The sequence below is a fragment of the Myodes glareolus genome, chromosome 26, assembly GCF_982192425.1.
Source record: "Myodes glareolus chromosome 26, mMyoGla1.1, whole genome shotgun sequence".
In the NCBI taxonomy this organism is placed as follows: Eukaryota; Metazoa; Chordata; class Mammalia; order Rodentia; family Cricetidae; genus Myodes; species Myodes glareolus.
In genome coordinates this window covers 14862361-14888179 of record NC_142051.1, presented here as the reverse complement: position 1 = coordinate 14888179, position 25819 = coordinate 14862361, and the positions used below count along the sequence as shown (strand labels likewise).

At 43.7% G+C, this 25819-nt stretch overlaps 1 protein-coding gene across 7 annotated transcripts in view; it reads left to right on the top strand.

Moving 5' to 3' along the window:
* The window catches only part of Best3 (bestrophin 3), a 93981-nt gene that overhangs the window by 43709 nt on the left and 24453 nt on the right, over positions 1–25819 (top strand). Inside the window, exons 4-7 of one of the 7 annotated variants that reach the window (XM_085683410.2) lie at positions 4747–4974; positions 6823–6990; positions 10823–10917; positions 11373–11606. In XM_085683410.2, the coding sequence (XP_085539536.1) occupies positions 6839–6990; positions 10823–10917; positions 11373–11606 (481 nt within the window). In that variant the 5' untranslated portion in view covers positions 4747–4974; positions 6823–6838. The other 6 variants (XM_085683411.2, XM_085683409.2, XM_085683414.2 and 3 more) reach the window with 6 other exon arrangements.

Below are 25819 nucleotides of genomic sequence, written 5' to 3'. Positions count from 1 at the left end.
TTCTAGATCAGGTTAACTGAGGTGAAGAGACCTACGCTCTGTTCCGTGGGCTGGGGTCCTAGACTGCAGAAACAGAGCCGGTGAACTGAGTGCCTGCATTCCCCACGCTCTCCTCTCTGCCTGGGGGTGAAATCAACCAGTTGCTTCCTGCTCCTGCTGCGGTAGCTGCCCTGTGGTGATGCACTGTATCCTATGGAACTGAGAGTTGCAACAAACACTTCCTTTTGTCTTTGTCTTTGGTCAAGTATTGTGTCGTAGCAACAAAACAAAATGGCAGCACCGAGAAGGGAAAGTGACCGAAAGTCACCCCTAGCCAAGAAGTTATTTACAATGTCTAACTATTGGGAAAGGGAAAACCAGTTTTCTTCAAGGGAGTATCCCTGGGGATGTCTACCACACGCCCAGGCAGACCCCACACTCAGGAGTAGCTGGCTAACACAAAACGGACTCCATGTGTTTGCGTGTGCTTTTGTTTTGTTTCGTCGTTTTGATTTTCAGGGTTTTTTGCTTTTTTTTTTTCTGAGAGAGATAAAAAACATGAAGGTGGATGCGGGGAGCATCTAAGAGAAGTTGGGGGGGAGAGAAAGAATTTAATCAGAATATATTATATAAAAAAGCCATTAAGATATTAAAATACGGATGCTACCTTGAAAATACAGTTTATATGAGGTAAAAACTAAAGTTTCTCTTTGACTCCTTTAGTCCTAATCCAGGAACCTCCCCAGCAGGTTACCATTCTGGAGCTATGACGAGGAAAGGATGTGGTGCGGGAGAATTATCTGCATTCTGTCAATCATGTATTTTAATAAAACGCTGATTGGCCAGGCAGGAAGTATAGGCGGGTCAACCAGACAGGAAGTAGAGGTGGGGCATGAGAATAGGAGAAGGCTAGGAAGGAGGAAGCCCATTCCTCCATTCCTGCCCAGACCACAGAGAAGCAAGAAGTAACCTGCCCCACTGGAAAAGGTACTGAGCCACATAGCTAACACAGACAAGAATTATGGGTTACTGTAAGATGTAAGAATTAGTTAATAAGAAGACTGAGCTAATGGGCCAATCAATTTATAATCTTATGGAGTCCTGTGTGTGATTTTCTTTGGGGTTTGCCAGCTGTGGGGTACTGGGCGGGACAGATACCCCAACAAGCTGGCCTTCATGTTACAAGGATGTCTGAAAAATGTTCCATCAACCAAATTAGGAAACCAGAAACAACGAAAGCTTTTTGTCTCCACCTGTATTCCACCATCGTACTTGTTTTTTGAACCGGGGTCACACATAGCCCAGACTAACCTTGAACTCGTGACCTGCTTGAGACAACTGGCCTTGTGCCCTTGACCTTCTGGATTCCACCTCCCAAACGCTGAAACAATGTGTCTGTATCGGCACACCTGGCTCATCCTCTTATTTCAGCGTAATATTTCCCTGTACCTTTCCTTGATCTATACAATAATATGATTTCCAAACACTGGTAGTGAAGTAACAGAATCTCATAACTGTTCAGAATAAACAATATACTTGGGTTTACTGAGTTTTGGGGTTTTTTTTTTTGTGAAATTGAACTGATTTATAATTGATTCTATGCTGTAATTCTTTTTCCCTCTAGCAATCCGGAATGTGTTTGAGCAGAGTATACCATCTACTTAAGAAATGGCATTGATTATTGAGCGCAGGATATGTTTTCAACACTGCAGTCATAATTCTCTAGACTCGGAGCTTTCATTTCTAAAATAGAACCAGGTTTCCAGAGCGTCCATTTCAACAGAGATCACCTTCAGAGCTTGAACTAATGCGTTTCTGTTTTGTTGAGTTGGCATTTAGTCTCTGCCCGGGGAAGTCTGATGACTCCTCAAATATCCAGTCTCCTCTGGGTTGAAAGTTGAAAATTTGTAACACGCAGCAGTATTGCTAGTTCTGGGGGCTCACTTTTGCTCCCTGAGATCCAAGAGAGAGCCTGCTCGAGGAGGTTTTCCATAGCCTTTGGCTGGAGGTGGGGCAGAGTTCCCCAGTTAATGGTGTGTGTATCAGAAACGTTGCCCACCAGCAGTGCCACGTGACTTCCCAAGCCTGGTTTAGAGCCATAGAAAAGCCATTAAAGAAGCCCCAAACCAGGGAAACCCAAGATGGAATAGGGTGTGAGTTCTCGGGAATCTTACCACCTAAGGGGCTCAGGAAAACTTTACCCTGTAGGAATAAGAATCGCTGTATACAGTTCATAAATCAACTGAACCGAAACATTGTTGAGAAAATGATGATTTAACAGCAGGTGGGGAGATGACGCGGTCAGTGGTGCGCTCTCCTTGGAAGCGCGGAGTTCAACCACAAGTGTCTATGCTGAGTATGATTGCTGTGGTCGTAATCTCAGTGCTAGAGAGGTGGAGACATGCGGCTCCCTGGGGCCAGTCAGCCTGGTCTACTGGGAAAGTTCTAGACCACTGAGAGGCTCGGTCTTAAAGCAAAACAGAGGGACAGTAGAAAATAATCATATGAGGGTTTTCTTTTTTTTCTGTTTTCTTTTTTCCTTCCTCTCTCCCTCCCTCCCGTGACGGTGTTTATTGAGCACCCAGTAACAATGCTTATGTAGCCCGGGAAAGCACGTTGGTCTCCTGGTTCTCAGTTACGACTGCTGCAAAATATGCTGAGTTTGGGGGACCACCACACCCATTAGGAGGTGCAGCAGTGTAACATGAAGGCCGGCTTCTTGGGGTATCTGTCCTGCCCAGTACCCCACAACCGACAGCTCCCAAGGGAAATTACACACAGGACTCCATAAGATTATAAACTGATTGGCCCATTAGGTCAGGCTTCTTGTTAACTCTTATAACTTATGTTACCCCATTATCCTTATCTACATTAGCCACATGGCTCCGTACCTTTCTCAGCTGGGCAAGTTACATGCTGCCTCTTCGGTGGTCTGCACAGGAGTGACTGAGGGAGCTTCTGCTTCCAGAATACTCCCCGTCTCTTTGCTCCACCCCTACTTCCTGTCTGACTTTCCTGCCTATACTGCCTGCCTGGCCAATCAGCGTTTTATTAAAATATGATTGACAGAATACAGACAATTCTCCCGCACCACAGCAGGGAGGTAGAGAGCCTGCACCGTTTCTCTTTTGTACACATGAGGGTTTAAATAAACTTATACTCCCTAGGGCTCACTAGTCCTGAAAGCCTTTGTAAGTGCGATTGCAGGTCTATCCAACCACTTTTCATGGCTGCTCATATATAAGATGTGAAATGCTGTGTCTGTGCTTTCTGCATATTCACAAATTCCCCAAGACACTCACAGCTGGGAAATAGTGAGGAAAAGTGATAATCAAACAATAATAATATCCAATATCTGCAGTTGGAGCTCCAGTGGTGCGATCAGTTAGCACACAATTATTAAATGAATATTCATTACTTACAGGAATGAGGTTAGGAACAAGGGAATAAGGACAGAAAAGTAAAAAACACCTACCAACTGTTAGGACTGTAAAGCACTTACAGTTTAACAATGTTGGTCAAATGCACTTACAATTTAATAATTCTTTAATTTTTAGTTATATGGATTTCTTCCATTTTATATATTCATAAGGGCTTTTGGGAGAGAGATTTGTCCATTTGTGGTTTTTTGGGGTTTTTTTTAGATTTTTTTTTTCTTGTTTGGTTGGTTGGTTTTTTGAGACAGAGTCTAATTTATTAGCCAAGGTTGTCCTAGAACTTACTGAATTGCCCAGGCTAGGCTAGAACTCATGGCAAATCTCCTGCTTCAGCTTTCCAAGAGATAGAATTACGGGCATGACCCAACAGGCATAGCCTAATCTTGATTTTTCAGATATTTTATTCTATGTGTTTCTTTACAAAAACAAACACGTTTTCCTATTATTCTCCCTAAGCTCATGGCGCAATGACAGGCACACAAGTTACTTCAGAAAGCTGAAAGGGTTCCAGGGAACGGCTCAAGAGTAATTATTCTACCACCTAAGGAACTCGGGTGAACATTCCCTTTTAAGGAAGAAAATATGCATTGTTCTCAATCTGAAAGTAACCACTCAAATAATTTAAAATTTTTCTTGTTAACCATGGTGAAAACATGGTAAACCCACGTGTTGTGGTTTTTCACTACACCACATTATCACATATCATAATTCTCTGTGAACTTCTAAAACATACACCCCATGATACACCATACACATATACTACATACAAACACACACACACCCTAGATACACATGCATACCACATACATATCATACACATGCCCACAAATATACATATGTGCATGTGCTTACACACATATATACACCACCTGCATGCACACACATGCACATCACATACATATCGCATACATAACACACACATGCATACAAATATACATACACTCTAGGTACACATGCACACACACACATGTGTTACTTTTAATGGAAGAACAGTCTCAATTACTCTCAGACAAACAGAATTCTTGTTTACATTCCTGTCTGCCCCAGAGTATGGCTTCATAAGAATTTATTCTTCATTTCGTGCACAAAAGGCTGCCCTAATCTCCCTCTTTGGCAACTGGAGTATGTCCAGAACTTTTCAGTAGAAAAGGGCCTTTCTTCCTTGATCCCGAGCCAGAGCTGAAATGAATCTTGCAGGACTTAAACAGCCCAACATCTTCCCGTCACCACCGATGTCTCGTTCAAAGGGGTACTTTGGGCGGCAGGTGGAGTTATAATTATAGATTAGAAAAAAGCAGCCTCAGCAGCTGTCACTTCTGTTTGTTCCCAGCTATAACTGTCACCAGTGGGCAAACTGGCATAAACAGGTCTCTGCAAGTGGAAAAACATTTAACCCTGGACTCGCTACTCGCCGGAACCTCACGGCAGCCAGAGGACAGGCGGAAACCCGCTGGTCCACGAGTGAAGGGTGGAAGCCGAGCAGCGATCGGAAGGCGCCTCTTCAGGGAGAGCCTGACATTTGAAGATTCCCTTCCCGTGGGAGACTCCGAAGAAGCAGGTTAGTGCGCAATCGGGTTACGCTCTTGAGTGGTGACCTTGGTGCTCTGTGGGTTTCGGAGTCTTGTCAGAGCCGAAATAGAAGGGTGCAGGAGCAAACGGAAGAGAGGAAAGGTGGCTAGAGACTGTTATTCAACCCCACCTGCCCGGTGAGCAACTGATGACATTTGGTTTCGCTTGCTGGGTCCCTCTCTGTGTCGTCTGTGCTCTCCTCAGGCCAAGAGACGAGGGAACCATGGAAGAGTAAAGCGTGTTTTGTGGCAGGCGTCCCAATCTTTTGTAGGGCCACTTACTGAGGCAAAAGGCCTTGGTTTGGTTTTTAACTAAAATCAATAATGTTGAAGGGCAAATCAGCGATTTTGCTGTGGTTGCTGCTGTGTATACAGCTGCCAGCTCTTATTTCCTTAGAGAAAATAGAGAAGTTACAGTTGGGTGTGGTGTGCCTGTCTGATCCAAACATTTTCTTACTTGTGATAGAAGGTCTGGTACAGGTTGCTCTATAGGAAAAATATGCTGTGGGTTTTGTGTGTGTGTGTGTGTGTGTGTGTGTGTGTGTGTGGTTTTGTAATTTGACTTAAAAACTATATGTTCTCAGTCCAAGTTGCTCTGTGAGAAGCACCTCATCGTTTCATTGGAGAAAAGTTCATATTTTAAAGAAATCTCAGTTCATCTACATGGGACTTATGCTAGCCAGTAGCTGAGCAAGATTTCTTAAAAAAAAAAAAAAGTCAGCTTTGAGATAGCTCAAACTTGAATAACACATCTCAGTGAGAGAAGCAATGGCAAAGCAGAGCTCAGTGAAAACCAGGCTTCGGGGGCCATCCTCATCCTGACTGCATCCACGGCACAGATCCAGTACAAGGAGCCCTCAATCATGGACTCACTGGGGATGGAGCTCAGTTGGTGGAGTGCTTGCCACCCCCACCCTCCACCCTGCACAAGACTCAGGCCCTAGGAAACCAGGCACAGTAGCATAGTCCTACAATTTCAGCACTGGGCTCAAAAGGTGGACCCAAAGCTCAAGGTCATCCTTACCACATTCAAGGTCACCCTTTAAAAAAAAAAAAAAGACTCATTTTGTTCAGCTCTGAGCAGAAAGTCTGCCGCCTTTAAGGATCTTGCTGAGACTTTCTGAAGGGAAAATACAGCATTTTAACTGCAAGGGTTGCCCAGAACATGTTCTCCTTTTGAAAGGGAGAGAATTCCAACTGTGCATCTGGAGGCCACTTAGACACTCACATCTCACTCAGTAAGACCGGCCACAGTCACCCATTAGCGAAAGTGCTCCAAGGGCCCGGCTTCTTCCTCACAATAGCTCCTGCTTTCAAAGAAGTGTGCCGTGGCTTTTTTCTCTTAGGAAGTTTAAAGATGAACGCAATACCTCTTTACGGATTTTGCGGACACGGCCCCGAGCAACAAGTATGGCCACCGCTTTCAGAAAGCATCAGTTTTGCAAGCAAGTTTCCTAAATCCTCCTACTGTTAAGAAGCAGCCTTACGATGTGTCTCGTATACCGCATGTGTTAATTCGGTATTTATTGAGCGATAGCTGTAGACTCTAAAATAAGATGTAACAATTACAGAAATCTCGGGGCTTTTAAGAACACTCTTTCCGGAAAAACCACCTTCCTCCCCTTCTGCGCATCAAGGTTCAGTACTGAGATTCTAGACGGGGAGGTGGTGGTATCTTTGAGTTCTAAACTATAAAAAGGAGTGGGGAAAAGCGGGGAGGGTGGATTGGCTAATCAGTTGCCGGCTTTGGTCTCCTTTGATTAGAAAAAGCGCGTGCATGCCAGTGCTGACATCAACCGTGTTTTTCACCCGTGTTTTTTGTCTTCTTGTTCTTCTAGAACAAAACTATCCGAGATGACTGTCACTTACTCCAGTAAAGTAGCAAATGCCACCTTTTTTGGATTTCATAGGTTGCTCCTCAAGTGGAGAGGCAGCATCTACAAGCTTCTATACAGGGAATTTGTTGTTTTTGCTCTCCTTTACACAGCAATCAGTTTGGTGTACAGGTACATTCGCTTTGCATGTCCCCTTAACCGGCCCTCGGGTGTTATGTAAGAATAGTCTCAAAAGTCGGATTCCCCTTGGTTGCCGCTGGCCTTCGCGTTATGTAACCTCTCCCTCTGCATGAACTTCTCTGTCATTTTTCTCTTCGGGACACGGTATTATAATCCACACCTAACCACGTATGAGAAGTAAGCAGCAGCAACCGACAGAGACAAGGGGCTCGCATTCCAGCCCCACAGGAACTGATCCTGATGAGGTGTCAGCCGTTCGGTTTGGGGCGTAAATGGAAAGATTTATCCTTACACCCTCATCGTGTGATGATTAGCGGCAAAGCCCACAGACAAATATTTTTTTGCTTCTCTCAACGATGTCATTCAGAGTCTGAACTTGTGGCCCGACAGCTCGTTGCGGCTCCATCTGGAGCTAACATCTGGGGGAAATAGAATTTACCAGGCAGCTTTCCTTCCTTTAGTCTGGGTGGTAAGCTCAGACCCAGGATGGTGGTCTCAAACCTTACCAGTGCCTCGACAAAAGAACTAAGGCCCGAAGAATAATCTGTTCTCTATGTCTTCTGATTTCAGGATGTCATTGTTGCAAAAGGAGGTATTTGTTCTTTATAAAGTCAAGATGTGTTTGTGTCAGGTTGAGAGGCACTTTGAGGTCTAGCATATTTGCCTCTCAACTACTGAAAATTGCAGTCTTAATAAAATTTCACCAGTATGCTAAGACAGAAGCTTTATGGGTCATTAAACTAAAGATGAATCAATGGAAGAAGCGAATAGGAAAATATAAGGTATTGAGGCTGCATTTCCACCTTAGCTAGAAATAGAATTTTTTCTTCTACCACAGGTGAACAAACTGAGTCATCATCTCACCTACACCCTTCCTTACAGCCACTAAACTCCATCCAGAAAAGGGATGCTCGCTTAGCCGGCTGAGCATTGCCCAAGCAAAACACGAGCAACTGTTTTGTTACCTGACAAAACCTCCACCCTAGGGCTGAGGATGTAGCTAGCTCCGGTGGTAGAGTGTTTGCCTAGCCTGCACGAAGTCCTGGGTTCATTCTTTAGCATCACGTAAAGCCAGGCATGCTGGCACAACCCTATAATCCCAGAATGGAGGAGGTGGAGACAGGAGGATCCAAAGTTCAAGATAATCCTTGGCTACTAGCGTTACAAGAGACCCTGTCCCCAAAATAAAACCCTATTATTCCAAACAAGTGTACATGCTAGGGTGGATTTTGTGGGGCTGGGGATTTAGCTCAGTGGTTGAACGATAGATGAACAAGTGTTAGGCCCTAGGTTCAGCCCCCAGTTCAAAATAACCAAAACAAAAAAAAAAATGCCAAGGCAAAAATCACAAGACTACGTTTCGCCAAATGTCCTTAGAGACTTCTAATCTTTTTCAGATATCGTATATGCTATGCCAACAGTTCAGTCACGTGACACACAAACCTTCAGAATGTGACAGATTAGCAAGCAGTGTTCCAGGACAGCTGTCTTGTTAGTTTATTCTTACTAACGTGAGATGACTGTTGCCACTCCTGCTCAGAATAGACAAAGCCCTGAGAGGAGTTGCTGTGTTGCCAGAAATGCTCCCCGGGGTCTCAACTTCTGCGCCAATATCAAACTCATACCCCCCAAAAGTCTACCCAGATTTTTGTCTTTCCAAAAATCAGAGTGTCTACATTTGTAACGATCACTCTAACTTGGCTTCTCCTTCTTTTTCAAAAGTCTCATTGTCAATTCTTGAAAAAGTAGGTTTTTTTAAAAAAAAATTATTTATTTCATGTTTATTGGTGGTTTTGCCTGCATGTATGTCTGTGCGAGGGTGGCAGGTCCACTGGAACTGGAGTTACAGACAGTTGTGAGCCATCAAGTGGGTGCTGGGAATTGAACCCGGGTCCTCTGGAAGAGCAGCCAGTGTTCTTAACCACTGAGCCATCTCTCCAGCTCAAGCAGATCCCTTCTATTGTAAGGATTTATCAAGAACTGCTAGAGTAATAAGTCAAGAAAGTCGAGCAGACCTGTGGGAAACATAAGCAGAGTTTGTTCTTGTGTCTACGATAGACTTTGATTCTGCCTCTTCCACTTTGGAGGAGTTTGATAAAATAATCTCTGTGTTATTTTCGAGTTAAGAAAATTTCTGTGTCTACTATTCATATTTCTTTGGCCACTTAGAATTAATACCACCCCTTTTGGTAGTATGCTTGAAGACATGTGTTTTAAAATTACTTATATATATATTTTAAAATCTCTACAATACCAGAAACTGAAAAACCTGCAACTCCTAGAGCCTTGGCAATGCACCCAGCCTACGTCTATGGCAGACGTGTGCTGTGCCCGGGCTGGGCCTAACTGATCCTAAGAGCAACACTTTCTACTCTAAATACTCTTTGACCGTTTCTAAGTTTTAGAATAGAAAATCCAGAATCAGAAAACTGCTTTGTCTGTGGCTTGTCGCCAGCATGATCCTCACAGGCCTGTGAGTCCAGCCAGGGGCTCTCTCGCCATTTTCCCTGATTCCACAAACTCTGCCACCTCATCCAAAGCCTCTACACATCCCGGGACCCCCAACCTCTTTCTCCACCAGTGGCAATTCCAGACTGTGTTCCACCTGCAGCCCCCTTTGTTGGACACCGCTCTTCTGCTTCTCTGTTGACATTATACCCAAGGGAACTTTTAGTACTTATTCTGATGGATCTTCCCTTAGATTTCTTCATCCTTTAGATGACTGCTCTTTTGATCTATACAAATTCATATATGACTTCTCTCCCCACATTTTGATAATCATTAGTAGCCTGCCTGTAGAGATTTCTTTGGGCTCTGAATTCCCTCCCTAAAACATAACGGGCTTGTTATGGGCAGGTGTGTTTAGCAATCTCAGAAAATGTGTTTGGGGAGGTTAAGTCAGATCTACAAGAAAAGTTTTGAAGCAGTGGCCAAATGTTTCCACCTTTAAGATTTAATCAACTTTATTTATATTCCAAATAATTATGGGTGTTTAAGTAAAGAATTATAATATTACTTAACATGGGTTTGCACAATCCAGAATGTGCTAATTTACTTAATTAAATTAATTAACACCTTCTGGATTAAGATCAAGATGTCTAATGCTGTTAATCAATAATGACTTATTAACTCTGAACCACCAAATCAATACTCCCTCTCTTTTAAGTATTCTGATGAATAATTGAAAAGCGGAAACCAGGTCTGGTGGTGCCAGCCAGTAACCCAGCTACTTGGGTGGCGGAGGCAGGAGGATTACACGTTCAAGACCTACTTGGTCTACAGAGTGACCAAGCTTGGGCATCTTAAGTGAGACCCTGTCTCGAAAATAAAAAGGAAAAGATTGGGCTGGAATTCAGTGAGATTGTCTGCCTGGCACCTGTGCTGACCTAGCTCTAAATCTCAGTACAAAAAAAAAAAAAAAACCCAAAAAACAAAAACAAAAAACAAACCAAAAAAACAAAAACAAAACAAAAAACCTCCTTTGTAACTTATCTTTCTCCAAAATCCAATGAATCAATTATATGAAACTTCAAAATTATAAAGTTTTAAGAAACAAAAAAAAGTTAATGAATTCTTTATTTGACGGCCGACAGACTTATGTGCTAAAAACTCGAATACTTGAAGCACAAAGCAATTTAAAAAAAAAAAAACACTGGAGACACATCCGCTTAAGGACGAAGGAACAAAATTACAGAGTTCCTTTGAACAAAAGCAAGCAAACCTGAGATTACTTGTGCTTGATTGTTTGCACTTGCTGTCGCCTGCAGCGCAGGTGCAGACGTGCCATTATCGTAAAGGGCTGTGCGTTTTATTTTTGCTCCAGATTGTTACTTACAGGAGCCCAAAAACGTTACTTTGAAAAATTATCAATTTACTGTGACAGATATGCTGAACAAATTCCAGTAACCTTTGTGCTTGGTAAGTATAGGTCCCACGCAGAATGCAGCCACACAGCTGTCTCCGTTAGATGACACAGGACTGCATGACAGTGCTTCCGGGCTGAGAGGCATGCGGGGGAGAGCCGCCGCTGCTTGCAATGGCACACGGCCGGTCCCTAAGGTTTGCCTTCAGGGCTGCTTCTGCTACATTAACATCGAACAGTTTGAGGTCATAATCTGCTATGGACAAAGCTTTCTCTCCACTAACCCTCCATTTTTGCAGTCAATATTACAGTTCTAATACCCGCTTACTGGGTGCCCTGACCTTGCCAGGCACCTACATTCCCTCCCCTCTTGGAGGGCAAGACCGTAAGGTTTGGATGATACCATCCTTCCAGATCTCGAACCCCTAGAAAGGCTAAAATTCTGCTAAAAGTGTGTCCGTTGAGATGTCTCCGGTGAGAAACTCCATGATGGCTTCTGGTTATCCCACAGGGTTCTATGTTACTCTGGTAGTGAACCGATGGTGGAACCAGTTTGTGAATCTCCCTTGGCCGGACAGGCTCATGTTCCTCATCTCCAGCAGTGTCCACGGGAGCGACCAGCATGGGCGCCTGCTCCGAAGGACGCTGATGCGCTACGTCAATCTGACCTCCCTGCTTATCTTCCGCTCGGTGAGCACGGCGGTGTACAAAAGGTTTCCGACCATGGACCACGTGGTCGAGGCAGGTACGGTGCACGCTTTCTTCTCGTGGGCTCAAGATCAGACGTAGGAACCACCGAAATACTCTAGAAAGTACCTAAGTGTATTGCTTCAAGAAATGTTTGTGGGTTGTCTCCTGTGTGCCAGAAGAATTCTTAAAGGGCAAAGATGAGGAAAGTGTGATTCCTGCCGTCAAGAAGTGTCCTTGGGAGGCAGAGAAGTAGCTGCAAGTCAAGATGTCTTGCGATAAGAGCGATGATGGTAGTCACAGTCATTAAAGCAACCTTTCCAGGGCTGCATGGTGAATGTTTTTATTTTATTTTATTCTGAGGGTTGTTTGTTTGTTTGCTTGCTTTGCCTTGTTTTCTGTTGTGACTTTTGTTTTTGAGACAAGTTATCATTAGGTAGCAGGCTGACCTTGAATTCATTGCAATCCTCCAGCCTTAGCCACCCTGGACTCATTTGGGGGGGATTCCAGATGTGAGCCACATGCCTAGTTTATAGCTATTTCAATTGTCTCAAGACGTCATGAACACAGAAAAGAATTTAAAGAGATGTCAAGCTGTTCTGAATCACAGAGCTGGTTAGTGAAAGGAACAGAATTAAAATTCAGGTACAGGAACATCAAGATGATATATGTGTTTTGAAACAAAGTCAATTCTGGAACGAATCTGCATGTTGGTTTTTATCCAGGTAAAAAACCTGGATAAAACTTTGATAACCAAAGTTATCAAAGGCTCTCTCGGTATGGATCTGTCTCTTCAGGGCTTTATATGGTTTCTTGGATCTAGTGTGTCGAAAAGAGTCACGTGTGAAGGATGGAGCTCTGGGCTATGTAAATATTTAACAAAGAAGCTGTAAAACCAGCCTTCAGTGGTGTGAGGATTAAGTGAAGTCACTCTTGGCCCGTGTCGATGATCTGAGCACGCAGAGAGCTCTGCCTTCATTTAGGCTACGATCTCAAATTAAATTGTAATCTCCAGTTTCTAAGTTTTCTAAGAATATTGTTGTTTTGTTGTTGTTATTGTTTGGGGGTTTTGAGGAGAGTTTTTTTTTTTCCAAGAGAGGGTTTCTCTGTAGCTTTGGAGCCTGTCCTGGAACTTGCTCTGTAGACCAGGTTGGCCTCGAACTCACAGAGATTCACCTGCCTTCTGAGTGCTGGGATTAAAGGCGTGCGCCGCCATCACCACCCGACTATTGTTTGTTTTTTGATTTGTTGGCCTTGTTATTGTGTGTGTGTGTGTGTGTGTGTGCGCGCGCGCGCGTGTATGTGTGTGCACACGCATGGTATGTGGGGGTTTTTATGGGAGACATAGATAATAACTAAGGGTTGGAATTCTGACTCCACTATTCACTAGTAACATGACATAGTTTAGGTACTTAGCCTTTCTGTGCCTCAGCTTCCTCAGGTATAAAATGGGCTTATGCTAACACCTATGTTTCATACCTTGTAGGTTCACTATGAGAACTAAGTAAGTTAATGGTCACAAAGTGCTCAGAGCAATTCCTAACATCCGGCAAATACTATGTCATTTCTCATAAAGGAACCGTCTAGAACAGCGTAGCACAGCATTTTGGTCACTTCGAAAGTCTCCTTGAATCCACAACATCGTGGGTATTTTTGATCTATTTTCACCATGAGATTGAGAAAGTTGGGGTGGAGAAAGAAAGCAGGGGTGTTATGTGAGAAAGTTGTGGGGTGCAAGAAATTAGTGGAGAAGCCAGGCAGACGTTTGAGCCGCCTGGGAAATACACAGGTGTATTGTGTGTAACATCAGGAACCAAAGCCAAATTAACGGCCCGCTGTCCTCCAAAGGGAAAGACAGGTCACTGCTTCAAATAACTAACCTGAAACACTCCTGGGAAACTTCAGCTTTGGGAAACTTCAGCTTCTTACCCTAATACTCAGGGAATAAAGATATTAAGGTTGACTTGCTCTGAAGAAAAGTAGAAAAACAAACAAGGAAAGTTAGGCTGAACGAAAGTGCTGCTTCTCCACGGCATGGAAGGGCTTTTTTTTTTTTTTTTTTTTTGGTTTTTCGAGACAGGGTTTCTCTGTAGCTTTGGAGCCTGTCCTGGGACTCGCTCTTGCAGACCAGGCTGGTCTCGAACTCACGGAGATCCACCTGCCTCTGCCTCCCGAGTGCTGGGATTAAAGGTGTGGGTGTGCACCACCACCGCCCGGTTTCAGCCTCATTCTTAAAACAAATCACACCCTCTTAGCGTGAGCTCTGTATTAAAAGAGTGTCCAGCCGGGCCAGCCAGCAATAGAGAAGACTTTGGGGCCTCCTGTCAGACCTGAGCTGCCAGGACTGAACTGGACCTGGGTCGGCAGGCAAGTGAGCAAGCTTGGTAGCAGGAGACTGGTGTGACTTTGTTTTCTTTGTGTGTGTTAACACACTTGTGCAAATGGCTGACTTGCAACCAAGGTTTTTTTCCTTTCTAAGGTATCTGGGGTGTTGAATTTTACATCTCTCCCTATTCTCCATACCCCTAGCACTCCAAGGGAATCTGAAAAATGATAGCCAGTCCCTCACTGGTGTGCACTCAGAGTCGTGTGTCTGGAAGCCCAGTTCACAGAGCCACAGACCTCGGCTGATGGCGGAGAGATCGGACACTTAAAAGAAATCCCACACGAGCTTAGAACTGAGAGATAGATAGTTACTTATTTAGGGGGAAAACTTACAAATCAGGATTCTCTTCTTGAACGGTGGATGGAGATGGTATGGAACGAGCAAAGGGGAACCAGGGGTGAGGAGAGAAGGGGCGGACTCCACAGCGACATCCCGGTACATAGTTTAAAAGGCCACACCCCAGTAGGTGGGTCATTACTAACTGTAAACCTTCCTGCAGCATTCTGTGTCTTGAGTGTTCATTTAAAGTGCATTGTCCTGGACCCCACTTTGAATCTCCTGGATCAAAAATACCTGAGCCTTTAGAAGTGCTGCTTAGACCCCTTCAGTTAAACACGTTTCCATGTCTCTCCTTCCTCTTTGTGTCCCAGACTCGCCTACCGTGGCAGTCCTTCTGCCTCAGCCTCCCTGGGGCAGGGATCAGAAGTGAGGCTCTCCACTCTTGGCTCCACGTCGTCGTTGTCCACACGCTGAAGTTGAAAAGTACCGACTCTTTTAAGGAATGCTTTAAAAACAAAACCAAACAAGCAGCAGCAACACCTCTTTTTCTGATTCCTGGGGGTAGGGGGGGGTGGGGGTGGAGGCTGAATCTACTGAGGAGAGAGGCCATTGCTACTAACAAAGTACGGACAATGAAGATGGAGTAGATTCGAACTGTGGGTTTACCAGTGACTGCAGAGTTCAAAGGGTGTCCTCGGGCAGTAAGCTTGAGTCACTTGTTTGTGCAGAGCAAGCATAGTTCTGGCTTAAAATGTTTAGTTTCTTTGGACTGGCTGAAAGAGTCAGACACTAAGAGGGATTGGATGGAGCTCAAAATCTTTCTCAGAGCCCTTAAGACCGTGACTGATAACCTTCATTAAAAGGCCTTGTTTATCCTGAGGCAGGGGTCTATCCTGGAGGCTGTGTCGAGTGGATTGTCTCCAGTTCAAGGCCAACCCGAGTGAGTTCCTGACCAGACAGAACCACTTAGCAAGATCACACTCAAAGACAGAAAAAAAGTAAAAGGGGCAAGGGTTGTTCTTTAGTTTCCATGTGCTTTTTGTAGGAAGGGCAGAGGACACGGATTATGCTCAGAGGAATGCAAACATGTGCACAGCACATATATGATCTCAGGCCCGTGTGTCAGGTGGCCACCGAGCTGCAGGAACGGCCCCAGAGCCCGGCATTTCCTGCGGCCCCAGCCAGCACGCTCTGTCCGTGGCAGCGCTGACTCATGCAGAGTCTGGCTCCTTCCCCCATCCAGAGGGCTGACTCAGTCTCATCCAGGCTCTGATTCCAAGTTGTGCCACTGGACACACGCCTCCGCTACTCCCTGACTGCTTTCCGCCTGTGCCAAGGGTTCTGGGAAGAATAGGAAGTTGGAGATGGTGGAAAATGTTTGGCAGGTGTCCTGAGTCTAGAGCCAGGGCACCTACTGCTGCCTAAGGGGTTACAGGACTCATAACTATGCCACTACCCTGCATTGTAGGGCAAAATAAGTGGGGGATAATGCTGAGGACACACATACTCCCTCCCACATATACACACATAAACACATGCACACACATACACACACATATAAAACATACAAACATACACATACACACAAACACAAATATAAGCACACATACATACAAAGATATACATACATGCAAACACAAATACACACATATAAACACACATACATACAAACATACACATAAACACATATATACACACATACACACAAATAAACACATATAAACACACATACATACAAACATACACATAAACACATATAAACATACAAACACATATATGCACACATACATACAAATATACACATACACACAAATACACACATATAAACACACATACATACATACAAACACACATAAACACATATAAACATACAAACACATATATACAAGCATACATACACACAAACACACATATAAACACACATACATGCAAATACACACACACATACATATAAACACACACATACACACCTCATCTACTGACCACCCTACTTAAAATCACCTATAAGAAAAAGTTATGTCTTTAGAAGTTGAGAATACATCAGCCACTGTTAAAGCCAGTGCTGGAAGATGTCAGTGCATCTGACAAGCTCCCCTAGACAGTGGTAAGGGGCCCCGAATGACAGGCTGAGAGATAATGAGATTTAAGTCTGTGTCCTCTAAAGCTCTTACCCCAAAACTTCGCAAGGGCCCTTGCCTGCACATCCTCCATACAGGGCAGGAGGAGGCAGGTGCGGGGGCGGGGGAGCAAGGAGCAGCTTCCTCTGAATGTTCAAAAGTTTAGGCTGGAGCCAGGCACGCCAGGCCCTTCCCCGCCAGTCTCTGAACTTCCTTTGTTTTTAAGTTAAACAGTCACATTCTATCATTCTGAGGCATAGGAGAACCACGCTGCATGCTTTGAGAAAAATATATCTAATTTGTTGTCATCTCAGGTTAAATTCTCAAATTAAAAATAAAAAGCTTTCTACTTCTGCTTATACTAAAATTGAACTCAAAATAAGTCAGTTACGCTGAAAAGCCCCTGAAGTGTAGACTGTCTGGTATTTATCAAAGGGTTTGCAAGAGAGGCTCTGCTATTTTGCCTCTTGACTCTAAACTTGTTCTGGAAAAATTCTAGTCATTCAAATCACCTGCCCTGGAAAATGTCACTCACTCCAAGTCAAGTGCACAATCCTGGATCTTCGCTAACTTGGGCCATGACCTTTGTTGATTGTTTATATTTTAGAACCAAGCTGAATCCAAATCTTTCACCTAACACTTCACAAGTATCAGAGAAGAAAATAGTTCTCGTCAACGCCGCTCATCAGAAGCGCAAAGACGGAAATAGAAAATTACAGTCATACTCTGAGAGAACCAGTGACAGAGCTGCCAATGACTATCAGGCATTTGCCCGTTCTGTGAGGTTTCCTGGGGCCGGGGATGCAGCTGGTTGATAGAGAGCCTGCCGGGCCTGAACAAAGCTCTGGGTTTCATCCCGGCACTGAAGAAGTCAGACGCAGAGGCTTGTGCCTGTAATCCCAGCTCTGGGCAACTAGAGACAAACCGGGGGTTCCAGGTTATCTTCTGCTACATCTTGAGTTTGAGGCCCACCTTAGGCACATGAGAGCCTATCTGAAAGTTAATTAATTAACTAGTTAATTAATTAAAAAAATAAGAGAATGAAAAGATGACTTGCTTTTCATTGGAATGAACAGCAAGTTTGATTCTCGACACCACGTGGCGGCTCACAGCTGTCAGTAACGCTAGATCTCCCTAGAGAATCCAGCATCCTCTTCTGGTGCCCACGGGCACCAGACATGCACATGGGACACATACATACATACATACAAGCAAGAATTTATATGACTAGATAAATAGATAGATAAACAAATCCATAGATAAATCTTCTTTTAAGTAAGAATAAAGCAGAGTTGAACACATAGCATGTACCAGGCACTGTGCTGGGCAATGGGGACATAATTTAAGCAAGTACATAATGGTCCCTCTCAAGGGTCAGTAACAATTACCACAAGTTTTGGCCCACACTAATGATTTTCAGAGACAAGTTACAACTGAACTTCATGTCTCTATATTGTATTTCTCTCTCTTCCTCTGAAGCGAATGTTTTCCTTTGGTGCCCAGTTAGTAAGAACAATTTAAACATGATAACCTTAAAGAAAGGGGTCACTTTTACTTTTATTTTTCTTTTTGGCAGCTGCAGAGGCTGGGGTGGGAGTGAGTTTCATGATAGAGGTTTTTCTGTGTAACAGCTCTGGCCCTCTGTAGATCAGGCTGACCTCAAACTCACAGAGATCCACCTGCCTCTGCCTCTGTCTTCTGAGTGCTTAGGATTAAAGGCGTGCGCCACCACCGCCCAGCTCATTTATTTTTATTCAAGCCCTGGAACCTTAAACAAAGTCCCCAGGCCTTTTTCTGAGACTGGTGAAGCCCGGTGAGATTACCCTGGAGGTTTCAGTTACCGCCTCACATGGCGAGCACTGGGTTGCCGAGTGACTGTTGAGTAGAAACTCTGATTTAAGATGCACTGGCCACAAGGTTAGCCCCTTGGATTTTGTATATTTATCCCTGCCCTGCAGCTTGCTGTCTTTTCTTGGGCATGTTCCTGGTGCTCCGGCTCCTTGGGCTGGTTCAGTGCCTTGGTGTCCTGTGTTAGAGGAGAGATGGCCAAAGGGACAGTGGAATTCACGCCTGCGCCAGCTTCCGCCATTGGCTGAACCTTTAGAGGCTGAGTCAGATATTCCTGTGTTGTCACCTGATGAGACCGAGCAGACAGAATGTCATCCTGTGAGGGAAACCTGGCTCACCATGTGCACTGCTTGCTCCACACAGGAGGCAAAGTGCAAGGCGGAACTGGCCCTCCTTGACCTGCCTGCCAGCAGTGGACAGCCTCCCTGTCCGTGACTGAGGGCAAGTCTATCCGCCCAGTATTTCTGAAAGTGGGATCCCTGTCATTGAATTGTCAAGAGATTTTTTTTTTCCAAGACAGGATTTTACAGTGTGTCCCAGGTGTGTGCCACCATGCTGAGCCAGGATCTTTTTTTAACTTGTTTTCTGTTTGTTTATTTGTTTGCCTGCTTGCTTGTTTTGAAACAGAACCCTGCAGTGTAGTCTGAGTTAGCCTGGAACTCAATAGGTAGCCCAGGCTGACCTGAAACTCAGGGCAATTGCAAATTGCCTCAGATCTGTTAAGTAAATGAAATTCAAGGGCACCCACTTAGGCAAGGAGTTAAAAACGCTAATTGTGTGTATGTTATTTCGTGTGTGTGTGTGTGTGTGTGTGTGTGTGTGTGTGTGTGTGTGTGATTGTATTTTATACAGTGACCTGCCAAATAGAAAATCCACTTCCAGATGGAGAGATGGATATTTTGGTCATTTCGGGGAAATAACGGAATAGCTCTCAGTCAGTATTGCCACCCCAAAAGCTGATTTTACTCTGTTGTATCCTATTTCAGGCTTTTTGATCAATGGGCTGCAACTCCTTGTTGGGTTAATGTTCTTAAATCATTTTAAAAAAAAACTTCTGAGCATTATGTTGTGTGGGATTAGACAGGGAGAACTCAGGATAGAGTAGAAACAATACTATCTTGTGTAGTACCCAGTAAACACATAATGTAGAAGAAATGACAGTTATTTTTTGAACCACATATGTCTCATGGTCTGGTGCCTTGCCCTGCACAGCAATGCCGTGACTTGATTCTAGCTCCGTCTCAGTCTTACTTTGCATCTCCTCAATTTCCCCGCTTGACAGGGATTCCTAAGCCTCTCCCATTGTGTTTAATGGGCATCTCTAGTTGAAGTGGGGTCTCTGTTGTATGCATTTGGAAATGAGTCAGAGACGTTGGAGTCTTCTTGAAAAAGTTGTCCCGAGATGCTGAAAACACAGCCTTCTCTTAGAGGAAGAAGTGGGATCACGCCCACCCTTGCCTTGAGCTTGGAGCTGCAGAGCTGTGGTTCCTCTGCTAAGGGAGCCTCTCTGGAAGGCCAAAGACATCTGCCTCTGCTTCAACCAGAGGACAAACAGGCCAACTCTGCAGCCGACAGATCTGTGATGGCAGGGATCTTGCCTGCTAATGGACTTAAATAGTCCTTGCCTTAGGGGCATGACAAATTTGCCTTCCATTAGCAAATCCTGCTCCATCAAACCACAGCTCAAGTTGTAAGTCAGCACAAGCATCCAGCTCTAAGGATGGGCATAGGGGTATCTTGCCCTGATTAGATATATTAAAAGCCTTATGATTTAATAAGTCTAATATAATTAGACATATTCAAGTTGTTTTGCACACAAAGAATGTGAAAATCACTGGGCAGAGCTGAAGCAGCCGGAAAGAAAAGAGATTGTGAGAGACGTTCTAGGTTGACGCAGTAGCTTTGCCAAACCAGACGTAGGGCCTGAAGGAGAGAGACATGTGGCCACAGGATGGTGGTAGAGCAGCCAAACTGCAATTAATTTGTAAGGCCATTAAACTCTAGTACAGCACAGCAACAGCGGTAATTAATTTGCCTTAGCTATTAGGATAATAAAAGTTTTATAAATTTTAAGGCATCGGTGTCTAGTTACAATGACCTGAAAGGCTGATGAAGATAGCATTTCACTTCATAACTAGCACCCCTTAAATGGATTTGAACCCCCACCTAGTCTAGAGCTTTTCTTTCAATTGACCATCAATTTGATTTCTGAAATCGGGTGACTTCAGATGTGTGAGCCAGCAGGGAATGTCTGGAGTCATCCTGTCTGTGGACTCGGGGACGACGCACTAAGTTCTGCTGCTTCATCTCCCAAGAACCTGTTAAATTATCAATAACTTTGGGCTGAAATAAAACTCGAAAACCACCAGCTTTCTTTCCTTTACACGACCCCTCCCATCCATAAATGTCTTTCCCAGAGCGCAGGACACGGCTCTGGCTTTAGCACTGATGCTAACCAAGGCCTCGTTCTGCATGTTTACTTTCTGCTTAAACGCCAAGAAAGGACTTGCTAGCACAACTTGATCCACACGCCTGAATAAAAAATAACCAGACACAAAGTTGTTCTCTGGCCAAATTACAGAAATTGCAGCCAGTCTGTAAGTGTGGTCATCTTTCTTTCTTTTTCTTTCTTTCTTTCTTTCTTTCTTTCTTTCTTTCTTTCTTTCTTTCTTTCTTTCTTTCTTTCTTTCTTTCTTTTGAATCTAGAATTGCACTCTAAATCCCAAGAATCTAAGTGTCAGACAATCGATATGGAGTAGCTAAGATAGGTTTCCAGTTAAAGGCGGGACAGCTGTGGCAAGCCTTTAGGCCCGAAGTGAAGAAGAGCCAAGTTCATCTGTTAACTGTTTTATAAAGCACAAGAGACAATTTGTTCTTGAGCCGAATATGAGTGGCGAGGGCCTTAGAACACAGATCCAGGTTGTCCCAAAACACATGTTCCACAAAGAAGGGAAAATTTCACAGGTTTCAGAACAAAGAAAGTCATAACCCGAGGCTAACTTCCTATAATAGCATTTAGTCATGTTCTATAAGCCCATTGTAAAAGAAAAGGCAGATTATCCGCATCATACGGTGAATTAGTCAGGGTCACAGAACTTATGGAATGAATATATATACAAAGGGAATTTATTGTAATGACTTACGGTCTGTATTCCAACTAATCCAACAATGGCTAGCCATGAATGTGAAGTCCAAGAATCTATTAGGTGCTCCATCCCACGAGGCTGGGTGTCTCAGTTGGTCTTCCATATGCTGGCATCCTGAAGAAGTAGGCTCCAGTGCCAGTGAAGGGATGGATGTGCTAGCAGGGTGAGGGCAAGCAGACAAAGTGCAGAAGCTTCCTTCTTCTACCTTCTTATACAGACTTCCAGCAGAAGGTGGAGACCGTATTAAAAGTATGCCCCCCCCCCCCATTGCTTCAAGGTCTGGATCAAAGGTGTGTTTCTTCCCACCTCAAAGGTTTGAACTAGAAGTAGATTCACCACTTCAAACCAAGTGGAACATCTCTCACCGGTGTGCCCTCCATTTCTGGACTGGACTCATTCTAGATAGAGTCAAGCTGGCAACCAGGAATACCCATCGCGTGTAACAACTTTGAGTTGTATTGAGACACAAGAACAAAATTATTGGCCTAGTTTCTTTTTTAATTTCCAAAAGAAGCATCTAGGCATGGGCAGAACCTTAGCTAGTATAAGTAAACTTGATATAATTTGAGTCTAGTGGCCTGAAGGTAATTATCGGTTCTGTAGCTATCACTACGTCTATTTCATAGACTGTATCAGCTGGACAGTGATCTTCATGTTAGAATTCCCTGCAGGTCTTTGTAAGCATGCCACTGCCTGGTTCCTGGCTCAGTAGATCATCCAAGAAAACTTAGAGCAGCCCTACCTGACCCCACCTAAGCCAGTTGAAACAGACTCTCTGGGGGAGAAGGCGGTGGCATTTCTAAAAGTATCCATGGCACCTTAACAGCAGACCTTACTCAAGAACTGCCCACAAGTGGGACTGGCCCTCCCCAAGTTTACTAGAGATTAACAGTGAATTTGAGAGCAAAGTCTTCTGTATGAGACTTCCTTCCTGAGAACACTGGCCTAAATCGCACCAGATCTAGGAGACCTAGGGAACCCTACCACTCAAGGAATCAATGACTGTCAAAATAGTGTGACGGCTTCTTCTATGACACATCTGCTCTATAGCATCACCTCTTAAGTCATACATGCTAAGGAGGGATACTGACTTGAAACAGAAAAACCAAACATGTAATCAGACTACAGACCAAGATGTAAATGCATTTGTATTAAGGCAAAGTTGGTTCTAATTGGAACTTCATTAGTAGTTCATCAGAATTCCATTAGCAAATGATTACATTTTAGAGGCAAAAGTAAGCCAAGATGAATATCTAATAAAATTAGTTTTGTGAATAATCTTTCATTCAGAAATTATAACTCACACAAAAAATTAAAACATTTATGAGCCACTAGAAAGAGCTAAAGGTGTACAAGCCAAGTCATGTCAACATGATTTTCAGTAACAACATTAGAACCAGGGCTGGGCATTAGCTCAAGAGGTAGAACACTTGCCCTAGGTGCAATCCCTAGGACCACAATAAAGAGGCCATGGTGATCAAAAATTAGAAACAGCTTAAATGTCTATTCAAAATGGAATTAAATAAAACATTGCAAACAACTTTTAATATTAGTCGGGAGCAGTCATTGACATAGTGATTTTGCCCTCTATATATTAATTTTTAATCTCTAATATACAAACAACAATAGAAATAAATCATAACTATGTATGTAAATTACATTAATTTGTGTTTAACAAACAGGTGTGTACACACATCCATGGGATTTCTCTCTCAAGTTATACAGTAGACTGGCCATAGCGATTTTTTCTAGGGAAAGAAACAACATGGTTAGGGAAGAAGGAAGGCTTATTTTCCCCACTAGTATTCATTTGGTCTTCTAGGATATTTATATCACTTGAATTAATTAACCTTTAGTTTTAAAAGAAAGGTAAAAATCAAGCATAAACTGCAAGCTGTTAAAGTACATTTCTCTATAAGTAGGCTTTAAGAAAATGAAGCTGACCAGGCAATGGTGGCGCACGCCTTTAATCCCAGCACGCGGGAGGCAGAGGCAGGAGGATCTCTGTAAATTCAAGGCCAGCCTGGTCTACAGAGTGAGTTCCAGAACAGCCAAGGCTACGCTGAGCAACCCTGTCTGGAAAAAAGAAGTGAAGCCAGAGAGACAGCTCAGCAGTTAAGGACACACACTGCTCTTACAGAGGACCCCAGTTCAGTTCTCCACACCCAGTCTGACGCCTCTGGTTTTGGGGGGCACCCGCACACACATAATTAAAAACAATAAGACTAGATCCTCCTTCAATGTTTTTTTTTATTATTTATTAAATAAACCCGCGACCTTGTTCCTCTTCTTCCCTTGTGCGGGGAGAGAGGGAGTGAAGGAGGGACCCAGATACAGTGTCAAAGGTACACTATTCCCTAGCAGTAAGTGTGCTAAACTCTTCATGTATGTTTACCATGTCAGGTAACCCCCCCCCCCACCGCGTGCCTTTCTGATGCTGGCTTCCAACATGGTAGGCAAGCGCTCTACCACTGAGCTCTAACCCCAGTATCATCATCATAAAGCAGATATTATCACAGTGGAAAACACCGAGGCTCAGGGAGGTCTGATGGAGAAGGCGGGAGGCACGGCCGTGGGAATCACAACTCTTGCTGAGCTCCGTATGCGCTCTCGAATTTTAGTCTCTTAACCCTCGCAATTCTAAGTATTATTGCTGCCGATTTTAGATTAATAAATCAAAATGTAAAGGAGAAACTTCCTTAGATATCCTAGATCAGGGCTCTTAAACGCTCTCCATTCAACAACCCCCTTTTACAGGAGGCATTTTATGACCACTTAGGCATATGGTGCTATAAAATATGTATAAGAGCAAACAGTAACTGAAAATAAATTGTAAAGAAATTTACTTGGGATAGCATGATGCCCCAACAGGTAAACAAATGCCTCTGCCACCAAGCCTGGTAACCTGAGTTTTATCCACAGGAGCCGTGGAAGGGGAAAGCTAAGCCCTGAAAGCGGCTCTCTAAGCCCCACACACGCTGTGGCACCACATACATACATACATGAATAAATCTAATTTTGAAACTTTTATAATAGAAATTTATTTTAATGCAGTTCTCTGATGTACATAAATATGACTTGTTATTACAAGTGAACGAATTAATTCTAAAGGTGAAAGGTGAAAATAAACAACAGTTATAGTTCAGCTGGACTACCTGCCTAACGCCCCAAAGCCCTGGACTTGACCCTCTGGTGTGGGAGAATTGTCTGTATTCTGTCAATCATATTTTAATAAAACGCTGATTGGCCAGGCAGGCAGTATAGGCGGGAAAGCCAGACAGGAAGTAGGGGTGGAACAAAGAGACTGGGAGTATTCTGGGAAGCAGGAAGCTCCCTCAGCAGTTCTGCCCAGACCACTGGAGAGGAAAGATGTAAGCTGCCCCACTGGAAAAGGTACTGAGCCATGTGGCTAACGTAGATAAGGATAATGGGGTAGCATAAGTTATAAGAGCTAACAAGTAGCCTGACCTAATGGGCCAATCAGCTTTGTAACTTATAGAGATCTCTGTGTGATTGATTTTCTCTGGGACTTGCCGGCTGTGAGGTACCAGGCGGGACAGGTACCCCAACAAGCCGGCCCCTCATGTTACAACCCTCAGCACCACATAAAAACAAACAAACAAACACAGCCACAGAGACACATGCCTGTAATCCCAGTATGTGGAACATAGAGGCAGAGGCTCCATAGTGAGTTTGAGGTCAACTTGGGCTACATGTTTCCCTGTCTCATAAAAAGAAAAATTGATGGTAGAAGTCGGAAAGATGGTTCAGTAGTTAAGAGCACTTTGCTGCTGTGTATAAGAGAACCAGAGTTGAGGTTCCAGCACCCACAAAGGGTGACTCACAAGCACTTGTAACTACAGTTCCAGGGGACCTGGCCACCATGCAAACTTGCATCTACACATATGTATACCCACAGATAACACGCATATAAATAAAGTAAAATTGTTTTCTTAAAAAGAAGTAAAATCGCATATAAATGAGACAATGTGCCTATTTATTTTATATGCATAATTAATTATTGGCCAAATATTTGGTAGTGTGTGACATCATTGGCTTTTTCAGAGTTATTGATATTCTGATTTTGTAATCATCAATTAGAATGCCACTTCTAATAAATATACAGCATAAAACAGCAGAAGCATGTCTAGGGCCATCTCAGATGGAGAAGGCGGGAGGCACAGCCATGGGAATCATGCAGAAGGGGATGCATGATTGGAAATTCTGTACTAATCCAGAGGCAAATTTAATTAACATTTTTAAAAACTGAAACAAATCAACAATTCAAATGGCAATTTTAAAATCAAACACTCAAATGTAATACAATTCATTCAAAGGGGAAAATATTGTTTTTGCTTTCTGTAATTAAACCATTACGTTTCCATAAAAGCAGAACGCTCTACGTGGCTCGTGAAGGCATTGCCACTTCTAGCACAAAATAGTCTTGAGTCTGCGCCGAGATGCTCGAGGCCATGTCTGTTGGTGTTGTGTGGCA